This window comes from Prunus mume, linkage group LG5, assembly GCF_029339155.1.
Source record: "Prunus mume cultivar Tortuosa linkage group LG5, ASM2933915v1, whole genome shotgun sequence".
Classification (NCBI taxonomy): Eukaryota; Viridiplantae; Streptophyta; class Magnoliopsida; order Rosales; family Rosaceae; genus Prunus; species Prunus mume.
This window is the reverse complement of record NC_142702.1, coordinates 28,106,676-28,127,151: the sequence shown is the minus strand read 5'-3', so window position 1 is coordinate 28,127,151 and position 20,476 is coordinate 28,106,676. Positions and strand designations below refer to the sequence as shown.

At 36.1% G+C, this 20,476-nt stretch overlaps 5 protein-coding genes and 1 long non-coding RNA gene across 8 annotated transcripts; 4 read left to right on the top strand and 2 right to left on the bottom strand.

The window, feature by feature from the left end:
* Positions 1-2,095: 2,095 nt before the first annotated feature.
* Positions 2,096-4,333, bottom strand: LOC103333323 (uncharacterized). The gene is made up of 4 exons (XR_514209.3): positions 3,748-4,333; positions 3,592-3,662; positions 2,863-2,986; positions 2,096-2,457 (listed from the first exon to the last, which is right to left on the bottom strand). It is a non-coding gene; the product is annotated as an uncharacterized LOC103333323 (long non-coding RNA).
* A 1,673-nt stretch (positions 4,334-6,006) lies between these two features.
* Positions 6,007-7,949, top strand: LOC103333324 (small ribosomal subunit protein uS15y-like). Its single transcript, XM_008236143.2, has 5 exons — positions 6,007-6,156; positions 6,274-6,346; positions 6,429-6,567; positions 6,964-7,150; positions 7,680-7,949. Exons 1-5 carry the CDS (start codon positions 6,134-6,136, stop codon positions 7,711-7,713), a joined length of 456 nt encoding a protein of 151 aa, XP_008234365.1. The 5' UTR covers positions 6,007-6,133; the 3' UTR covers positions 7,714-7,949.
* Positions 7,950-9,342: 1,393 nt separating this feature from the next.
* Positions 9,343-10,760, bottom strand: LOC103333325 (splicing factor YJU2-like). The gene is made up of 5 exons (XM_008236144.3): positions 10,468-10,760; positions 10,093-10,260; positions 9,901-9,954; positions 9,695-9,802; positions 9,343-9,596 (listed from the first exon to the last, which is right to left on the bottom strand). Exons 1-4 carry the CDS (start codon positions 10,612-10,614, stop codon positions 9,710-9,712), a joined length of 462 nt encoding a protein of 153 aa, XP_008234366.2. The 5' UTR covers positions 10,615-10,760; the 3' UTR covers positions 9,343-9,596; positions 9,695-9,709.
* A 2,188-nt stretch (positions 10,761-12,948) lies between these two features.
* LOC103333326 (nucleotide-sensitive chloride conductance regulator (ICln) family protein) lies at positions 12,949-15,805 on the top strand. 3 transcript variants are annotated; one of them, XM_008236146.2, is made up of 8 exons: positions 12,949-13,149; positions 13,637-13,836; positions 13,998-14,121; positions 14,672-14,786; positions 14,945-15,004; positions 15,133-15,192; positions 15,300-15,385; positions 15,504-15,805. In XM_008236146.2, the coding sequence occupies exons 2-8, from the start codon at positions 13,667-13,669 to the stop codon at positions 15,573-15,575; spliced, it is 687 nt and encodes a 228-aa protein (XP_008234368.2). In that variant the 5' UTR covers positions 12,949-13,149; positions 13,637-13,666; the 3' UTR covers positions 15,576-15,805. The 3 variants fall into 3 exon arrangements, with proteins under 3 accessions (XP_008234368.2, XP_088908094.1, XP_008234369.2); XM_089051968.1 differs by having other exon boundaries at positions 13,009-13,149; positions 13,564-13,836; XM_008236147.2 differs by having other exon boundaries at positions 13,010-13,149; positions 13,642-13,836.
* A 483-nt stretch (positions 15,806-16,288) lies between these two features.
* LOC103333327 (small ribosomal subunit protein uS10y-like) lies at positions 16,289-17,820 on the top strand. The gene is made up of 4 exons (XM_008236148.3): positions 16,289-16,428; positions 16,535-16,672; positions 17,181-17,294; positions 17,498-17,820. The coding sequence occupies exons 2-4, from the start codon at positions 16,561-16,563 to the stop codon at positions 17,638-17,640; spliced, it is 369 nt and encodes a 122-aa protein (XP_008234370.1). The 5' UTR covers positions 16,289-16,428; positions 16,535-16,560; the 3' UTR covers positions 17,641-17,820.
* Positions 17,821-18,694: 874 nt separating this feature from the next.
* On the top strand, positions 18,695-20,298 carry LOC103333328 (small ribosomal subunit protein uS10y). Its single transcript, XM_008236149.3, has 4 exons — positions 18,695-18,835; positions 18,992-19,133; positions 19,624-19,737; positions 19,977-20,298. Exons 2-4 carry the CDS (start codon positions 19,022-19,024, stop codon positions 20,117-20,119), a joined length of 369 nt encoding a protein of 122 aa, XP_008234371.1. The 5' UTR covers positions 18,695-18,835; positions 18,992-19,021; the 3' UTR covers positions 20,120-20,298.
* Positions 20,299-20,476: the final 178 nt, after the last annotated feature.

The window sequence follows — 20,476 nt, the reverse complement described above, 5'->3', positions numbered from 1 at the left end:
TGACCATGTGAAAGGGATAGAAAGCATGAATGGAAGAATTGATTTTTTTATGTATATCTGTTTTTGAAGATAGATTCTTCATCCATATGAACTTTTCCAAGTTCCTTTGCAGAGGGACAAGGCATCTCTTTTTGTTTTTGACTTGTAGCAGTTCTCCAATTTTGCTGCATGCAGCTTAGCCATCTTCCTTAAATTATATGTGCCTAAATTAAATTCATGTTATGAATTCTGTAAAGATGAATGGTTTATGGAAAATATGAAAACTGAATTATCGGAAAGCAAATTCAATCTTGTGTGTCTGACCTGGAAGAGACAAGTTTTCTCAGAAACGATGGCACTAGCCTCACTGCCCTCAAAAGAGTATGGGGTTGTGTGTTTTTTGTCCACCCAACCCAACCCAAGCATCTTCTTCTTCTTCTTCTTCTTGAATATTTATTCTTAAATTCCATTTTAGCTCTATCTGTTTAATTTGAGTGTTTGCATTCATTGCAAGATCTAATTTGTCTTGGATGTTCAGTCTGTGTGTCGTGGATGTTTTCTTCATCAACTCAAGTATTTCTTTGTATGGACGTTACTTAAAGAAATCAGGCTCCTTGTAGATGGTTAAGGTCAACATCAAAATCATGAGCATCTGTTTTTTGTTGTAGGACATGCCAAAAGCTTAAAGACCAGCTCACCGTCAAGCTTTAAAAAGCTGCCTTTGGAGTATAAAGTTGTGTATGATGCCCATGGCCCAGCCAGCTATATATTTAAAGTTTGAGAGATAATTAAAATGAAAACCCCCTTGACCATGAAGGCTATACAGAAAGATGATTGAGTTGTAAGCTAATCAAACCAAGCCACTCATCACTCATAATTCACTTTGTTCAAGAAGAGACACAAAAATAATGAGTTTTCAGCACAACTTCTTCTTTTGCATTGCATTAGTCGTCTCTGTACTCATGCCATGCAAGACAACCTAAATGTAAATGATTATGGCATATAGGTCACATTTGTCCCAACCCAACAAAACATGAAAAACATGAATCACCGAAATGGCAATTTTCCAAGAAATTTCCACCAAAAGTTTGGTTTCGTGGGTGGCTTTTTCGCCCACCATAATTGGCCTTTAGCTTTGCTTTTGGAGTTGTTTTATATCAATACCTTTGGCTTTGTTGATAATTAATGGCCAACAAGATGCCAAGAAGATGCTGAGCCTTTTTTACTGCATAACAGAACAAACTGCATCATTTTCATCTCTTGGGTTATTTGCACGAGAGCGTTCAGAGTCTAGAAAATACAGTTTGAGTGGCGGGGCTTATCTTTGATGCCTATGCCCACTTAATCATTTTTCACTTCTAGTGAAAGCCACACAATTAGTAGTAGAAAACTGTGAGATTATACGCAGGACAACTACCTAATGACTTTGGCAGATTACGATCACCAATTTGGAAAACTTTATTCTATTTTGATTCCACCAGATTTTTCTCTTTTTCTCTGTCTATTCGTTCGACTATTATTTGATTGCAACATTTCTATTGCCGCATTTGATATTGATTTGTAGGGTTTTGTGGCATCGGATTGAGACACTCTTGATTTTTTTTGGGGCCAAAAAAAATTGTATAGCCGAGCGGCTATACTGTTTATAGAATATTTAAATCGTATAGCCGGGTGGCTATACTCTTTTTTATATTTGAATTTTTAATAGTATAGCCGCGCGGCTATACATATATTCGAATATTTAAATATAGCCGTGCGGCGATAGTCTTTGTATACACTCGATGCATTTAAATAGTATAGCCGTCCGGCTATACGCTTTATATATTCTGATATTCAAATAGTATAGCCGCACGGCGATACCCCTGATATATATATATGAATATTTAAATAGTATAGCTGCGCGGCTATACGGTTTATAAATATTCTTATCATCAAATAGTATAGCTGCGCGGCTATACTGTTTAAATATATTCGAGTAAACGAAGATAATTAGCTTATAAATATACTCAGAAACTAAATTGAATCGCATCCAGATTTCAAGCCTCAAGGGCTTTGTAGCATCTCAACTCAAACAGTCAGCACCATGGCTATACCTTGTCCAAATTAAAATTTAAGATGTCAAATGCTCTATTTATTTAGTTTCGGATAAAAACATCAATAACGAAGAAAGAGGAACAAGAGGGCGGATATGTCATCTTAAAACATTCATGAAAACAATCTATATGCCTGCCAATAATACGAAAGTGAAGATTACAGTGTGCGGCAGGCCGGCAATGTGTCAATTTTTGAGGAGCTCTTCTTATAACACTAAGCAGCGAGCAAGCTCATCAACACTCTCATCATCATCATCATCCCTTGGGCCTTGCACAGGGGAGTAATATCACATCACTTTGCTTGACACGGGTGCATCTCTAATTCTGTGCGCTCTGTGTCGTTACCATCTCAAGCAGCCCAATCCTCAGCACTAAGATCAGTGTCCTGCACAACGCATATACTAAAAAACTCAGCCTTTTCCATATGAATGTTTGCCATCACCATCAACGGCTACCAAGAGCAACAATTAAGGTTTACTTCCAGTAAAAATAACGAAAGTAAGGGAAATGGTATTTTGTTAGAGCACTGCATGCATTATGCAATGATTGGTGTATCTCATGCATGGGAGGATCATACATACGTTACTCTAGCAAATATATATCAATCACAGTTTCAACTTGGAAATGACATCTTGAAACAAATCATTATCATCTGGCTTTACATGCCAATTTCCAGTGATCAGCACCCAAAGCACCAACCCATCTGTGCCATCTTCAAGGAATTGCAAATTATATATATCCATCTCCAAAACGGTGGAAGAGAGATATATTTAAATAAACTAGAAATTACCTGTAAGCTACTTGAGAATTCTTCAATATCATCCTCTTCAACCTACTCGTTTATGTACGATTTCAATTACCACTTAAGAGGAAGTGCTTGAAAGTCAAACTCAAGCTGCAATATAAATCACCTCCTACACAAACACTAGACGTCAAATATAAGCTAACTTGCTCACATGTAGATGCATGCTTAAGAGAAACTGTTATGAAGAAGAACTTTCAGAATAAACAAATAATACAAGCGGGAAAAAGTAACAATCCAGAAGAAGTATGATAATAAAAAGGTAATCATTCCCATAACATTTGAATATGTTTTTGTTGACATCGACATTCTAGGGCGGTATCCAACGTCATATCTCCCCCATAGAGGAAATAGGTGGTATAATATATTTATCCACTTATTGGAAATCCTTCTAATTACCTCTGCAGAATTCCTTTCCAGGTACTGGCAGCAGTACAACGAGAATCCGCTCTTTCCTATAACATATATGAGACATAGCAAAACGTATAACAGAAAATGAATGCAAACATGTTCTTCAATGTATATACGAGACATAGCAAAAAAATAATAATAATAACTATAATGAACATAATGGTATGATTAGTGAACCATATATAGATTCTATCATCAGATAACAAGATAATTAACCAATGCGACCACAAAGTGAAAGCTTAGCCAAGTATTGAAGCACTACCTAGGATAAATTTTAAAATATATATAAAAATAAAAGAAGAAAACCTCTGAACCATCATCGTCATCTGGGGAATTCGTCTTTTAACTCGTCTCTCTTCGTCCTCTTGTGCAATCACCTGCAGCATTGCACTCAGTTAAAACAACAGTAACCATGAGAAACAAATACAGAATATTACCTTTCAAAAGTTAAAAAGAATTAACCTCATCATCTTCATCTTCTTAACTCAAGACCTTCTTCCTGAATCGTTTCTTATGGGAATCAGCTTTCCTGGACTCAGAAACGATCTGGGCAGAAGATCTATCTCCATCATCGTCATCTGCATCCAAGAGAGAATATGTCTTCTGCTTCTTCACTAACATCGCAGCTTCCCTCTCTTGTTTCTGATATAGCTGATATACACGAGTAACAAGCAGGAAAGACACGACGTGACAGATAAGACTGGAGGCTAAAATCCTAAGTTTGGAATAACAACTCACATTCGAACCAGATTCTATGTACGGGGCACTCTTGCGAAGATGTCTTCAGCAAATGCACTTGTTTCAGCCGAAGAGGACAACCCAAATTCTTTACGGAGTTCGAGGGTCGGGGGTCGAGGGTCGCAGCCTTGTGGTGGTCGTCGCGGGTGGAGGCCTGGTGGTTGTGGTCTGTCGTGAGAGAGAGGAGGACCGGGCTCAGAGGAGGCAGCGTGTTTTCTTTAAAGTCGGGGAAAAAAAACAACAGGCCGCCTAGGCGGGCGCCTAGCGCCTAGGCCGATTTTACTTTTTATTTTTTACATTTTAAATATAAAATTAGTTTCTTTACTCTTTTTTTATTTTTTATTTATGATAAGCGATAGGAATATATGCATTTAGTTTGTTAACTTTAATATTTGCAATTAAGTAATATCTTAGCTTTATTTAATTATATTAAATAGTAATTATCTTTTAATTATTATTTATTTATGGAATAATTAGTATTTAAGTATTTTAATTAATTTCTTAAATTACTTAATAAATACTAATTAGTTATATTTACTTATCGTAAATAATTTTGTGGACTTTAAAATTATTTTTAATTTCCAAATATATTTTAAAAATCTTAGAAAATTATTTTAGTATTCCAAAAATAGATTTGAGCCTCCAAACCCTACCTAGAAGTCTCGAACCAAAAAGTCTAGTTTTTAAACTTGTTCCAAAACCTTTATGAAGCCTCAAATCCTAACCATAAGCCTACTTTATGGCACTTATGACTCGATTAAGCTTGGATACTCACATAACTCGACCTAGGGTTTTACGATTAGAGTTTCGATCTCAATATACGATTCATACGACATAAACATAACCCTAGTTAGTTAACTATGCCTTGAGGTAGATTTTAACAAGTGATTTGAAGTTAGAATCCCGATAAAATTTCATTGAGAAAGATCTATTGTGGCACAAATTCATAGGGACAAATCTATCCCATCAAACTTCGTTGGGATACAAAAATTTTGTCGGCACATATTTTTCCCTTTAGAGCATCTCCACCCACAAAGGCTAAGTTTAGGGTAAGGGCAAGCAAGGGCTGCCACTATTCATGTGAATAGTGTCAGCCTTGCCATTTGGGGTTCCACCCATGAGGGGCAAGTCTAAAGCAATTACTATTCACTTAAATTTATTTTTTATTTTTTATACTTAAACCATTGATTTTGATAAGTTTTTCTGATAAGATTTTCAATTCCCAAGTGTTAAATTTTATCGTAAAATCCTCACCTAAAAATCAAGATAACATTTTCGAATAAAATTTTGAAATTAAATTGGTGTGGAAAGTGAATAATATTGGTAGGTATGTATAGAAAAAATTTCATGAATTTTTTGAATTTTTTTAAAAAAATTTTATTGATATTTTTTCAATTTTTTTAAGCCAAACATTGGACAACCGTTGGATTGTGCAAGATTTTTTGATAAGAGGCTCCAGGAGAAGCCACATGACTTGTAACCATTGGGCAATGTGGGCTGGTGGTTCAACAGTCTACAAAAAATGAAAATCAGCTGCTGACGTCAGCAGTCCGAGGGCAACAACCCAAGCAGAATTAGCATGTGGGCTTGCCCAAGCTGGTGGGACCCAAGCCTTGCCCGGGCTCATTATTGCGCGCTGGAGGCAGGAATGGGTTGCTAGGGGGGCCTTTTGCCCAGGTTTAGTGCAGCGGTGGACATGCTCTTAAGCCATTTAAAAATGACTCTCTCTCTCTCTCTCTCTCTCTCCCCGCTTCATCCAATCCACAAAAAACGTGCCTATTGTCTTATTTTATTGGGCCTTTGGCCCATTGTACCCTCTCTCCGCTTCATCCAATCCACAAAAAACGTGGCTATTGTCTTATTTTATTGGGCCTTTGGCCCATTGTACCCAAAATCAAAGTTATTGCTAGTTATGACCATTTGGTCCTGCCTACTGGGCAATAGCCGAACTCTGATCCAACCCACCAAAATGGGCTTCTCAAACCCAAATTGGCCTGTACATATAAACCCTAGTTAGAAAACCTGAACTAAGAAAGGAGAGGAAAACCATTTGCGGCTCGTCTCAGAGAACCCAAGGACAGGGACAACCTCCGCTTCCATCTCTCCCATCATGGGTCGTATGCACAGCCATGGGTACTGCTTCTCTCTCTCTCTCTCTCTCTCTCTCTCTCTCTCTATGTATTTCTGTTCATACCACCAGTTTTCGATTTTTATTTATTTATCTTTTTAATTTTATCTGGGGGCCTTTAGAAAGGGCATGTCAGCCTCAGCTCTGCCATACAAGAGAAGTTCGCCTAGCTGGTTGAAGGTCACTGCTCCAGATGTAAGTAAATGAAAAACCCTAGATTTATTTTTAAGTATGTAATTGTTGATGTTAATTTGAGTGGGCTTTATCTTTGATTAAGGTTGAAGAGAACATCTGCAAGTTTGCAAAGAAGGGTATGACTCCATCTCAGATCGGTGTGATTCTTCGTGACTCGCATGGCATTGCTCAGGTTAAGAGCGTGACTGGAAGCAAGATCTTGCGTATTCTTAAAGCTCATGGTATGCCTTTCTTTTAATAATATTTTTCTATATGAATTTTATTGCACTTTTTAGTTGCTATAAAAATTATGAAGGTTTGGATGTTCAGTGGGACTTGTGGGATTGAAACCCATTTCTCCATTGATCTCGATTACTGAGGTGAAGATAATATATTTAAGCACTAATTGATTGTATGATTAGGCTAGCTCGATAAGATGACCATTATGTCTTCATTTTGTACATTTCTTCTTCTCTGAAAACGTAAAGAAGATTAAGAGTTTGGTTTTGATCTCAAACAAGTCTCTGGCGTTGTCGTTTTTAGTTTCCTTCAAACCAAATGACAGCCTACCTTTTGTTTTTGTTTTCCTTAAAAAAGTGTATGGAAAAAATTTATAATTTCCATTTGTTGTTGGCTAGGTCTTGCTCCCGAAATTCCTGAGGATCTGTACCATCTTATCAAGAAGGCAGTGTCAATTAGGAAGCATTTGGAGAGGAATAGGAAGGATAAGGATTCAAAGTTTCGGTTGATTTTGGTTGAGAGCAGGATCCACAGGCTCTCTCGTTACTACAAGAAAACAAAGAAGCTTCCTCCTGTCTGGAAATAGTAAGTATTCTTTATCATTTCTTTTCCAACTTCACCATTGTTATGGTTCTGGCATTGCTGTTAGGGGCATGTTGCTTGCCTTGTTGCTTTGCATGTTTAAGGAAGTAGAACAAATAGGGTTCTTTGCTTATCAACTTCACCATTGTTATGGTTCTGGCATTGCTGTTCGGGGCATGTTGCTTGCCTTGTTGCTTTGCATGTGTAAGGAAGTAGAACAAATAGGGTTCTTTGCTTATCGACTGCCGAGTTGTATCTTAATCTGATGGGTGGGCAATATGCTTTTCTAATTTGTTTGTGGGGTTGAAATCTGTATATCACACAATAGCATAAGCATATGAATCTTCTCAGTTTGTATATTTGGTCAGCAATTCAAAAAGGGCTTTATCTTAATGATGTAGAGCATCTAATTAAGCAGATGACTAGTCTCATTTACTTATGTGTTATGTGCCGCCAATGTTTAGATCCATTGCTTACAGATTTGTTCTGTGTTTCCGCATAATAATGTTGTGAATTCTGCTTTGTATTACAGCGAGTCAACCACTGCCAGCACTCTGGTTGCTTAGGTTAGGAAAGCAAGGTGGAAGGTTTTGGTATGGAAGGACAGAGAAGCCTAGAGATTATAGTTGCTCGCTTTTGTGGTCTTCAGATTTTGTATCAACTTTTGCATTAATCGTACTACTCTGTGTGTCTTGGATGTTTTCTTTCATCAATTCAAGTATTTTTGTTGTGGATGTTACTCAAGGAAATCCGATATTGTATCAACTTTTTGCATTAATCAGATGTTTAAAATTTCGATTTATTAATGTTGCGATACCATGTTTTGGAAGCTCACCACTTGACGGAAAAAAAGAACAAAAATACATCCTAGCAACTAAGATAGATGAACATGGTATTTCTTGGAAAGAATGGATTGATTGAAAGAGGCTGTGTGTATTTTGGGTCTAAAAGGCTTGTTCGCTTATGAAATTATAAACCTATTTTATTGTCATTTTGATTATTTTTAACAAGCATCTTCGATAGGTGCCTTAAAAATTAACTATTTTTATTGTTAATTAATTATCACTAGTCCAAATTTTAATCCGTGGCTCTATATATATTTTTAATATCTTGATAGGTGAGACCTTATCACAGATTCACAGGCAAAAAAATATTTTGCTAATATTAAAAATAAAAATTCAAATCAAATCTCAACTATTTTAAATAAAGTTGGACCGTACAAAAAACAATTTAAACAAATTTGGGCCGCGATGGTTATTTTGCCTGAGCCAGCCCTTCACTGTCCAACTTAAACGTAGAAGCCCACGTCGCTAAATAAAACCAAATTGGCGGTTCATTTTTGGGGTCTGAGAAAAGGAAAATGGCGCTTTAAACCCCAAAAAGCAAGATTGGTAAAACCCTAGAAAACCACAGAAATCAAAGTCAGTGTCTTCTGATTGGATTAATTTTTCTGTATTTGTAATGAAAAAAATGGTATATATTGCTGTTGGTTCGTTTTATCCAGTTCATGGTTTTGATAAATTTGACAATTCTTCAATCTTTGATAACGTTATCGATTCTTTTCAGCTCAGAAGACTATTTGTTTTCTGAGAATTCAAAAACTAAGGGCTTGTTTGGTATCCTATCCAAGTAGGGAATTCAAAAACTGTTATTTTTCTTAAAAATAAGGAGTTCTCAAATCCCTTTTTTTATTCAAAAAGTTGTTTGGTATGCAACTTGAAAATTGTTTTAAATCTTTAAAATTTGAAAACTTGTTTGGTTGAATTCTTGAAAACAAATTTTTTTCCTCATTTTTTATAATTAAGATATTTTGCTAATGTGCAAAACATATCGTTTTGCCTGCGATCGATTGGCTGCCATGGCAGATTGATCAAGAGATGTTGTGATTAATTACGAGGTGAAGAGAACGTTCACATTCATCTTGTAAGAGTAAGGAGTAGGCACGATTGAAAGTCGGCAAAGGATCATGAAGAAGCATATTACTACGAACAAAATAGGACTCGTTCAGCCTAGCCATCAAGTTTCCTCAAAGAAGCAAAGGATATAAAGACGAAGAGGCAAATATTGAGAGAATCGTCAAATTTTCATAGAGAAATGTATTAGTGAGGACATAAAGAAGATTAGGCATTGTGAATCATATCATACGATGATGAGAGTAATAGATCATTTAGACAATTTAAATCTCAAATCCCTGATAAGAAGAACAATGACTTGTTGATGAAATTATTTAATTTTGACGTTCGTGAGGCAAAAAAGAACCTCTGACACAGAAATAGAACATAACATATAGTAGCCACTATCCAAGTCTATCTCTCTCTAAAAATAAAAGAAGTAAACTTTTGAACCGAGCAATCACGACCACCTTAGAAATCTCTGCCTTTGAATTCATCTTTCTACTGCTGAACGACCAAAACAACCGTGAAAATCTGCGTCCCCTTTCTCTCTTCATCTGCAAAATCATCTTAATTAGATATATATAAATATATAATACACATGTAACAAAATGCTTTAGTTTATGATTACAAATACACGGACAGGAATCTATACCTTCAGGGAAAACTGCTAAATTTCTCTTTCCAAATCCAAAGATTTCATGGCATTCCCTACTTCTTCCATCTTCCTCTTCTGATCCATGTTATGTTTTTCTTGCCGGAGCTGGAATGGAAATATAAGTATAAATATATGAATTGAGTACAAGGGAATCTAAAACCTGATATATATAACAAAGTGCAAATTTAAGGTAAGGCATCTACCATGGAAATCCGTTGGGCGAAGATCTCGTGTCTGTTCTCATGCCAGTTTGACTCCTGAGTAATCATTAATTAAGCAATGTGATAACAGTAAAAGGCAATCTAAAAACAGAAAAACATGATGCATGCATAGATATATGCACATATATATATATATATATATGTATATGTATGTATTTAGTTCCTTTCTTTTACCTCCTCAAGCCTATGCAGAATACGCCTGGGATGTCTATCATCACAAAATTGCGTAGCACCGGCCTCACAAAGAACGCGTGACAATTGTGGGTTCGTGTTTAAGACGATCCCAGCCGAGCACTGGGTACAATTGAAGTGAAATCTGATGTTTTTAAACCCCAAAAACTCCTGTAAATAAGAAAGAAATAGACAACATCAAAGCTTTCAAAAACTAGAGTGAGCGAGCATATGAGCACCCAACATCAACAAAAATAAACAAACCCTAGAACTAGAAGAAAGAGAAAGAAAAAACGAGATACGAACTGGGCAATTAAAGCTTCAAAACCCAAACGAGATTATTAAGATTAAAGAATTAATAACAACCAAAGTACGTACCAAGTTGCGGGAGGGTCTTTCTTTGCGGGAATTAATCTTGGTGTCTTTGGCCATGGTATTCCTACACTCGATGCAATAAATGGTCCTAGGAAGGTTCAAAACAACATTCTCAATCTGCAGGTTCCTACGCTGGGCTGCCAATGCCATCACAACTATTGGGTGTGTAGAGGTTTAAGATTTGCGTTGCAGCAAGTTGGGGGAATTATAGGAATGGGTTAAGAGGAAGAGGCGACAAGGAGATGATAGATCTAGGGTTCGAATAGGTGATTCAAATATATGGGTAATGGGGTAGACAGGAATCCTTTTATAAGAATTCCGCAAAATTACCTTTCTTAATTTTTTAATTGATGTTCTTATTCAGCACGTCTTCTTCTTAATTACTCTTATACTTTTTTTTAAAATTATTTTAATTGACTATTGTTTTACTGCTTTACCCTCATATACATAAAATCATTGTGTTTTAATATTTTACTTCACCAATGGTATTTTCGGGACTGTTGAAAATTTCACTTTTAAGGCCTTCTGCCTTTATACAAACTCTGCCTTTTGCTTTATATATATAGATATAAATTAAAAAAACAAAAACAAAAACCTTTCTTAATAGACAAGCAAAATAAATAACTTTTTTTAATCACTCCTTAGATGTAATTTGTCATGTGTTTTAAATTTAGCCATTTTGATAGTTTATTTTATTTTACTTTTTGCCAAAGTCAGATGTCGGAAAGGGATAGTAGGAGATTAAGCCTTAAATCATATCCATCAAAATCTTACAAACAAGGAAAGGATTGTAGGAGATTAAGCATTATCATCAATATCATAATGGTGCATATACGGGGAAAAAAGAGAGAGAGAGAGTAATAAATATGCATCATCTCAACGACAAGTCATACAAATATCAGAGCCATCAATTATTTCTATCCCGATCCAATGTTTTCTTAATTAAAATTTGATAAACCAATAAGATCCAAATTGAACCATTGAGGGGAATGATCATTGCTGAATCGCGAGATCATCTTGTTATTAAGAAAAGCTGGGGAAAATCATCTAATTTACGGAGAAGTGAGTTCGAACTTGAGTGCTCACCGCCCTCATGCATGTACTACCGATCACTTAGGAAATTACATGAAAACACAACATTCCATTATATCATACATTATAATCATTAATAAGAAATAAAGCATTCGCAGATAAAAAAAGAATCCATGGATCCAAATGAAATTGAGAAATTTGAACATTATGTCTTTGAAGATGGGAACCAGAATGATTGTAAAAAAATAATTTTAACTGATGTTCTTACTCTTTTCTTCTTAATTACTCTTCTACTTTTTTATTTCTTTTTTAAATTATTTTAATTGACTATTGTTTTACTCCTTTACCCTCATATAAATAAAATCATTGTGTTTTAATATTTTAAGCATATGAATTTGTATGCTTTTCTAATTTGTTTGTGGGGCTGAAATCTGTATATATCACACAATAGCATAAGCATATGAATCTTCTCAGTTTGTATATTTGTTCAGCAATTCAAAAAGGGCTTTATCTTAATGATGTAGAGCATCTAATTAAGCAGATGTTTAGTCTCATTTATTTATGTGTGTGTGCCGCCAATGTTTAGATTCATTCCTTACAGATTTGTTTTCTGTTTCCGTCTAATAATGTTGTGAATTCTGCTTTGTTTTACAGCGAGTCAACCACTGCCAGCACTCTGGTTGCTTAGGTTAGGAAAGCAAGGTGGAAGGTTTTGGTATTATTTACATGGAAGGACAGAGAAGAGAACCTAAAGATTATAGTTGCTCGCTTTTGTGGTCTTCAGATTTTGTATCAACTTTTGCATTAATCGTACTACTCACTGTGTGTCTTGGATGTTTTCTTTCAGCAATTCAAGTATTTCTTGTTGTGGATGTTACTTAAGGAAATCTGATTTTGTATCAACTTTTTGCATTAATCAGATGTTTAAAATTTCGAATTATTAACGTTGCGATGCCATGTTTTGGAAACTCACCACTTGACCCTAAAAAACATGGTATTTATTGAAAATAATGGATTGATTGAAAGCAGCTGTGTGTTTTTTGGGTCTAAAGAGGCTTGTTCACTTATGAAATTATAAACCTATTTTATTGTCATTTTGATTATTTTTAACAAGCATTTTTATGGATGCCTTATCAATTAACTATTCTTATTGTAAATTAATTATCACTAGTCCAAATTTTAATCCGTGGCTCTATATATATATATATTATATCTTGATAGTTGAGACCTTATCACAGGCAAAAAAATATTTTGCTAATATTAAAAATAAAAATTCAAATCAAATCTCAACTATTATTGTTAAATTGTTAAATAAAGTTGGACCGTACTAAAAATAATTTAAAAAATAATTTGGGCCGCCATGGTTATTTTGACTGAGCCAGCCCTTAACTGTCCAACTTAAACGTAGAAGCCCACGTCGCAAAATAAAAAACAAATTGGCGGTTCTTTTTTGGGGTCTGAGAAAAAGGAAAATGGCGCTTTAAACCCCAAAAAGCAAGGATTGGTAAAACCCTAGAAAGCCACAGAAATCAAAGTCAGTGTCTTCTGTGTGGACTACGAGAGCTCTTCCTAGCTCTTGCATGTTTTGCAATAGATAGAAGAAAAGGAAAGAGTGGTATCGATCGCATACTTGGCTCCAACATCAGAATCGAGGTATGAAATCATAAACGCCGATTTCTTTTTCTTTTTTTCTTTGAATGTGTTTCCGGATTAATTTGTCTGTATTTGTTTTCTTTGAATGGTATATATTGCTGTTGGTTCATTTTATCCAGTTCATGGTTTTGATAAATTTGATCATTCTTCAACCGTTGGGCTTTGATAACGTTATCGATTCTTTTCAGCTTAGAGGACTGTTTGTTTTCTGAGAAAATGTTGTATTGTTTAAATAGTTTATTAATCGCCCTTCTTTCTTTATCAAAATGGGAGAGAGTGCTCATCACTGGCTATCACTTACAAAAAAATATCAAATTTTATTAGGGCTGTTTCCTCATCAAATTTGAGGCTAGGCCCTCCCATTTTATTTGTTAACTTCAAATATACTCATAGTTTGCAAATTAGTTTGTTCAGTAAGTTCATTGGAGCAATCTAGTGATCATGGGCTGTCCACCGTCCGTAACTATCCTTTTTTCTTTTGTCAAAGAAAAGGAAGAAGCCTGAGTCAGCGAGCAAAATGGTGGCAGGGCTTAGAGAGTTCACTGCAAGAGTTGAAAGAAATGGTGTTGACGAACCAGTTCTGGATGCAGAGAATGGTGAGGAGCTGATGCACGTTCAGCCTTGTGTTTCTATCGTCCTTGGTAATCGCCCTCCTGAGTCCCCTGGCACTCTCCACATCTCCACCAAGTACGCCATTATAGCTCTCATGATTTTATATGTTTTTGTTTAGGTGAAAATTAAGGGGATAGAGTAAAGAAAACATATCTGAAGGGATGGGAAAACTTTTTTTTTTCTTTTTCCTTCTACCAAAATGGCATCCATTCAAACAGTTAGCTGGGATTTTGCAGGAAAGTGGTCTGGTTGAGTGATGTTGACAGGGCGAAAGGTTATGCTGTGGACTTCTTGTCTATATCACTGCATGCTGTATCCAGGGACCCAGAGGCCTACACCTCTCCTTGTATATACACTCAGGTATTTGCTTTCATATTCATCAAGGCACTCCAGCAGTAATATAGGATTTTATCTTTATCTTGTCTGAAATATACCTGGTCTCAAAACAGTTCTTCCAATTGTTTGGTGTCAAAGTTGTATGGCAATTTTATTTGATTCACTGAATCTGTAACCCCTTTCTTCGTTCTTTCAATTTTTTTTTTGTCAGTTCTTGTTGCTTGTGCTATATGAACTCTTAATAAGTTGAAAAGTCTTTGTTGTTTTTGTGAGCTTTAGAATCGTGTTCTTATATTAATTCTGCAAACATTAAAGAGAAAAGTGACCCATTGTGCGAATAAGATATTTCTGTGTGTGGAACTGTATCTCATTGAAATTCAGATCTTTTTACTATTTATCTACTGTACACAAGAATCACTTGTTTACTTATTTTGTATTCAAGGTTTGTGTCTTTACTGTATGCTGTGCTGGGTTTAGGATTGTTGGTCCTGAGTCTCCTGACTGATCATTAACTACAATGTCTAATTTCAAGTTTTGTGCGTTGCTTTTCTGATTAATGTTTTAATATTTATAGATTGAAACTGGGGATGACGAGCATGAGTCTGATGGCTCAGATTCAGAATGCAATGGTGTCTTAGATTTGTCCAAGATCACAGAAATGAGGCTTGTTCCTTCAGATCCTAACCAATGTACTCTCTCTCTCTCTCTCTCTCTCTCTCTCTCTCAATTGTGGCTATAATAAGGTCATACTGTCTTGATTTTTCTTAGTATTTTCCTGGAAAAGTGTTGATTTTTCTTAGTATTTTCCTGGAGAAGTGTAACTGGCATATTAATTTCTATGTGGCAGTGGATTCTCTGTTTGAGGTATTTTGCGAGTGTGCTGAGCTTAATCCTGAACTGATTGAAGGTTAGTAGATTTTCTCTTAATGCCAGGGTTTATTTTATTTCTTATTTTCTCTTTTTGAATGCTAATGTGTTATGTTTGCTTCATGAGTTGCATCCTAGTATCACACAATTGTTTTTATCTTTTTCTAGAAGCGGAAGAAGAGCATAATTGGATTTTTAGTGCTGATCAGTTGGAAGATGACGCAACAGGTATGGGATGCACCATGTAACAATTTGTACCAGTTTTGTGTCAATTTGTGTGATAAAAAATCTATTGTTGTCTGATATCTTTGTTTTGAATATGACGGTATTTTCAGGGGAAGATTCTGAGTGGCATGTTTCTGAAAATCCTTCAATTGGTCAATCTAATGGGGATCATGACCTAGCTCGTACCGTGCTTGAGGTAGGGTGTGAATATCCATTAAATGCTGCTATGGAGTTGGTGCCTTTGTATGAGCTTTTTGTTTCTTTAATTGAGAGCAGCATATGATATTGATCACATTTTTTTATCTTCCTGGCAGCTTCAAATCAATGATCAACGCTTTGAGGATGCTGAAGAAATGGAGCATGAGAATGATGGTGGCCGCCATTGAAATTCTTTCTCCTTTCAATGTTTCATCTCTTTCAAGTGTTGCGTTTTAACCCATGACCCTTTCTTGTTATGCTCTGGATCTTGCTGTATATGTGAACAAATTGTCCGTTAGTCATTAGTCTCAGGACACAAGGATTGGTAACTTTGTGAGGAGTACCTTTAGGCCTTTCTTTCGATTTATTGGTTTACTGCTATCTTTTATGGAAAGATGAAGGATTCTTTTGGTAAGAATTTTGAGCGTTGTTCACTGTTTTTCTAACAAAATAAGAAAATATCATAAAAAGGAGAATGGTGTTACAGAATGCTACGCCTCTTTTCAGTGTTCTGAGTACGAAACTACTTTTAGTTTTGGGTTTGTATACCACCAATAATCAAGGTCATTAGATGTCCTGTTAATTTGAGGGCGGCACTGGCAGACAAAAAATAAATAATTATGTCTATAATTTTGTTTTTGGAACAAAATGGGAACCATAAATATGTTTACCAAAAATTTCTAAGAAGATTCCCCAAAACCAAAATTGGCAACAAATGAACCCTATTATCACTTTTTTTTATGGTCGAAAGAACCCTTTATCATGATTAATAACAAATAGTTGGGAAACACAGAAAGTAAAAAAATATAATTTATCTGGATGAAGCACAACCAACCCAGAGTATTTGGGCCACAGTCACCCACGTTCAAAAATCGCCAACCCGACCCGGCCTTAACTTTCGCGCACATGGTGGCAAAACCCTAATAACCCATGATATATAAACTCACAAGACTTGGCTGCTCCTTACATCGCTTTGAGAAAAGAGGTATTGAAGAAGCCGCAGCTCCAGCCCTCCTTCCTCCCCTCCACACCCGCACCCAGGTCTGTGATTTTCCCAGACTGAAACCAAGTTCATTTCGTTTCTGATTGTTTATAGATTGAATATGATATATGTGATTAATCGTTTTGTTTTGATCTCAACATGTAGGAAAGCGAACAAGTAGCTTGAACACAATGGCTTACGCAGCGATGAAAACAAACAAGCCAGGGCTGGAGGAGCCTCAGGAGCAGATCCATAAGATCAGGATCACTCTCTCTTCCAAGAACGTGAAGAACCTCGAGAAAGGTCTCTGCTTTTGCTTGTTATATTTATTTTAGTTTTGCCCGATTCGCATTGCTTGTAATACATCCTGATTCTTTATTTTTCATTTGAAATGGACGTTTGTATTAGTAATTAGTATCTCTTAGGGTCGCGTTTGTTTAATAGTTTTTCCATCTTCCCATTTTCTATTGTCGTAACACCTGTTCAGTAGCTGCATATTTGTTAGTGCGAATTGAACTTTGGAGAAAACTTTGTGCTTGCAGTATAATATTTTGTACATATCACATGAAACCAGTGCAATGCCTTTTCAATAAGATTGGTTTGTCATACCTGAATTATCCTCTTATTCTCTTAGATTTTGCTGGTTTTTATGAGCTTGATTGTCTAACTGTTATTCAATCTTATTTTTCTTTAATTGCTTTGTGACGTGGTCCAAATTGGTTTATCCACCCTTGTTTAGATTACAAGAATTCACGTTTTCTTGTTTGGATAATTCTTTAGCCTGTTGGATTGACATCTGTTTTATTGATAGTGTGCACTGATCTTGTTCGTGGTGCAAAGGACAAGAGGCTCAGGGTTAAGGGACCCGTGAGAATGCCAACCAAGGTTCTGCACATTACCACCAGGAAGGCTCCTTGTGGTGAAGGTATGTTTCTGTGTGAAATGTCCTTGCTCTTGGTCATTCTTAGAGTTGGTTTAGGGTCACCCTTGTCTGTGCTAGGTTACATAAGTAAATTTTGTAACTTACTGTGGCCTGTTCATACCTGACCAGTTACAGAAATGCATTGTCTGCATTTGCATTTTAAAGGGTTATGTATGTATCTTTAAAATTTTGTTTGTGATTTACAGGTACCAACACATGGGACAGATTTGAGTTGCGCGTCCACAAGAGGGTTATTGACCTCTTTAGCTCTCCTGATGTGGTCAAGCAAATTACATCCATTACAATTGAACCTGGTGTGGAAGTGGAGGTCACAATTGCCGACTCTTAAACTGGACCAGTTTTCCGCATAGCCTTCCCAATTAGTTGGACAATGAGCTTGTTTTTTCTGTTCTAATTTTGAATTTAAAGATGGAGTAGTGTCGTTTGCAATTTCTTGACCCTGATGTTTTGATATGGATATGTACGTCAGTGCATATTTTGATATTGAATAGAAGTACGCTTTGCCAAATGCTTTAGCTTGGTTTCCGTTGCATTGATGATATCCTATATATGTCAGGGACATCGTGACAGATAATTAAGACAATTTGAAATTCTTAAATTGAGTTTTGGTGTTGATGGCCTCCGTGGGGCGTACAAATGTTTTCTTCCTGGTAATCTTCTACGTGTTCTTCTACATCATTCAGTGTCAATTGAGTTTTTGATCGTTGTCTTGGATTGCCTCGTGAAACATTTGCATTCCCTAAGCAGGGATGTGCCTGCACCCCCAAACCTAAACCTATAGCTAAAATGGTCACGAAGTTAACCATACAAGCTAACATATTTTGTTGTTTCTTATGATCTTGCCTCTTGGTCACGTGAACCATGGATATTTACGATGCTTGCCAATCATCATCTCCAAAGAATCTAATACCACCAATTATCAAGGTCATTGTATGTTCTTAAGCATTGTTTGTGGTTCAACCCCTTCAACCCTACTTCACCAAAAATAAATAAGTAATTATGTGGCTTTAATTTTTGTAGTAAATGGCGATTAAACAAGTGGGAACTAACCTCATTTCAAAAGCATGTCGACCAAAAATTTATAAGAACATTTTCCAAATCCAAAAGTAAATTTGGCAACAAAATGAACTATATTATCATCATTAATAATTAAAAGTAAACTCGAAAATATGGGTTAGGCCAATTGATCATGACAGTGTGCCTCACCGCTTGACGAAAGATAAAATATGTAAAAGAAAAGGCAATATCGGTGTAATTTGTCTGAACTCTGAAGAAGCCCAACTAACCCGATTATTATTTGGGCTAGACTCATAAATTAAACCCAACTTAAAAAATCTTCAACCCGACACGTCCATAACTTTCACACACCTGGCACACATGGTGACAACCCGACTCGACCCGACCCGTCCATAACTTTCACAATGTCACTTAGGTTTTCTTTTTCGTTTTTTCGGGTCAACTGGTTGTTAAAATAGATATTTTGCTTCATTTGGATAAATCCCTTGCTCTAAACCCTCACCCAGGTCTGTGTTCTTCTTCGTCTCTCTCAGAGTTTAGATTATGCTTATTTTAATAATTTCTAGCAAAACTGAGTGAAACAGAGTAATCTTTTGTCTTATTTATGATAGATTAGATATGATATCTGTGATTAATCGTTGTATTGCTATGTTGATGTATAGGAAAGCGAACGAGTAGCTTGGTTGAAGAAAATGGCTTATGCAGGGATGAAACCAAGCAAGGCAGGTCTGGAGGAGCCTCAGGAGCAGATCCACAAGATCAGGATCACTCTCTCCTCCAAGAACGTCAAGAACCTCGAGAAAGGTCTCTCCTTTTGCTTATCATCGGTCTTATTTAATTTTTGCCCATTTATTTATTTTTATTTATTTTTAATTGGAACAAATTACTTTTTCTTAGCTAGGGACGCGTTTGTGTAGTAGTTTTACCATGTTCCAATTTTCAGTTGTCTAAAGACTAAGACCCATTTGATAGCTGGAGGATATCTGTTAGTGTATATTGATCTTTGAAGAAATGTTTGTGCATATAACATGAAACCACTGCAAGAAATTTTCAATAAATTTGGTTTGTTATACCCGAATTGTCTTCTTAATCTGCATGATTGTTCTGGTTTTTATGAGCTTCATTGTGTTCAATTTCAGTTTTACTTAATTGCTGTGTGACGTGGTTAAAATGGGTTATATCCACCACTTTCTCTACGTAAAGTTTTAAAGTTTGTTTAGATTATTAAGAATTAAGAATTTTCTTGTTTGAATATTTCTTTAGCCTGCTGGATTGACATCTGTTATATTGATAGTTTGCACTGATCTGGTTCGTGGTGCAAAGGACAAGAGGCTCCGGGTTAAGGGACCCGTGAGAATGCCAACCAAGGTTCTGCACATTACCACCAGGAAGTCTCCTTGTGGTGAAGGTATGTTTCATTGTGAAATGTTCTTGTTGTGAACTTATGGCCTTGTGGACAAGGCTTATGGCTTTTATGGCCATTTACTCAGAGTTTGGAGCTCCCTTGTTTGTGCCAAGTTACATAAGTAAAATTTGTTGCTTACTGTAGTTTATTCATAACTGACCAGTTATTGAAGTACAGTGTCTCCGCATTTGCATTTTAAAGGGTTATGTATGTATCTTTAAAATTGTGTTTGTGATTTACAGGTACCAACACATGGGACAGATTTGAGTTGCGTGTCCACAAGAGGGTGATTGACCTCTTCAGTTCTCCTGATGTCGTCAAGCAAATTACTTCCATTACAATTGAACCTGGTGTGGAAGTGGAGGTTACAATCGCAGACTCTTAAACTGGACCCGTTTTCAGTGTAGCCTTCCTACTTTAAAATGAGCTTGTTTGTTGTGTTCTAATCTTCAATTTAAAGACTTGGTAGTGTCGTTTCCAATTTTCTTGAGCTGTTGTTTTGATATGAATATGCACTCCCATGTTTTGATGTTAAATAGAAGTACTTTAGCGTTGTTTCCTTCCCATTGATGCTCACTGTGGAACGGAGAAATGTTCTCCTGTTATACTTTATTCTGGTTATTCTGGTTGGATTGAGTTTCTGATTGTTGTCGTTGAACCCAAAAAAACCTAAACCTGTTTCATAATTTTTGTTTCTTATGTGCATGCCTCTTGGTCACGATGAATGTTTACGATGTTTTCT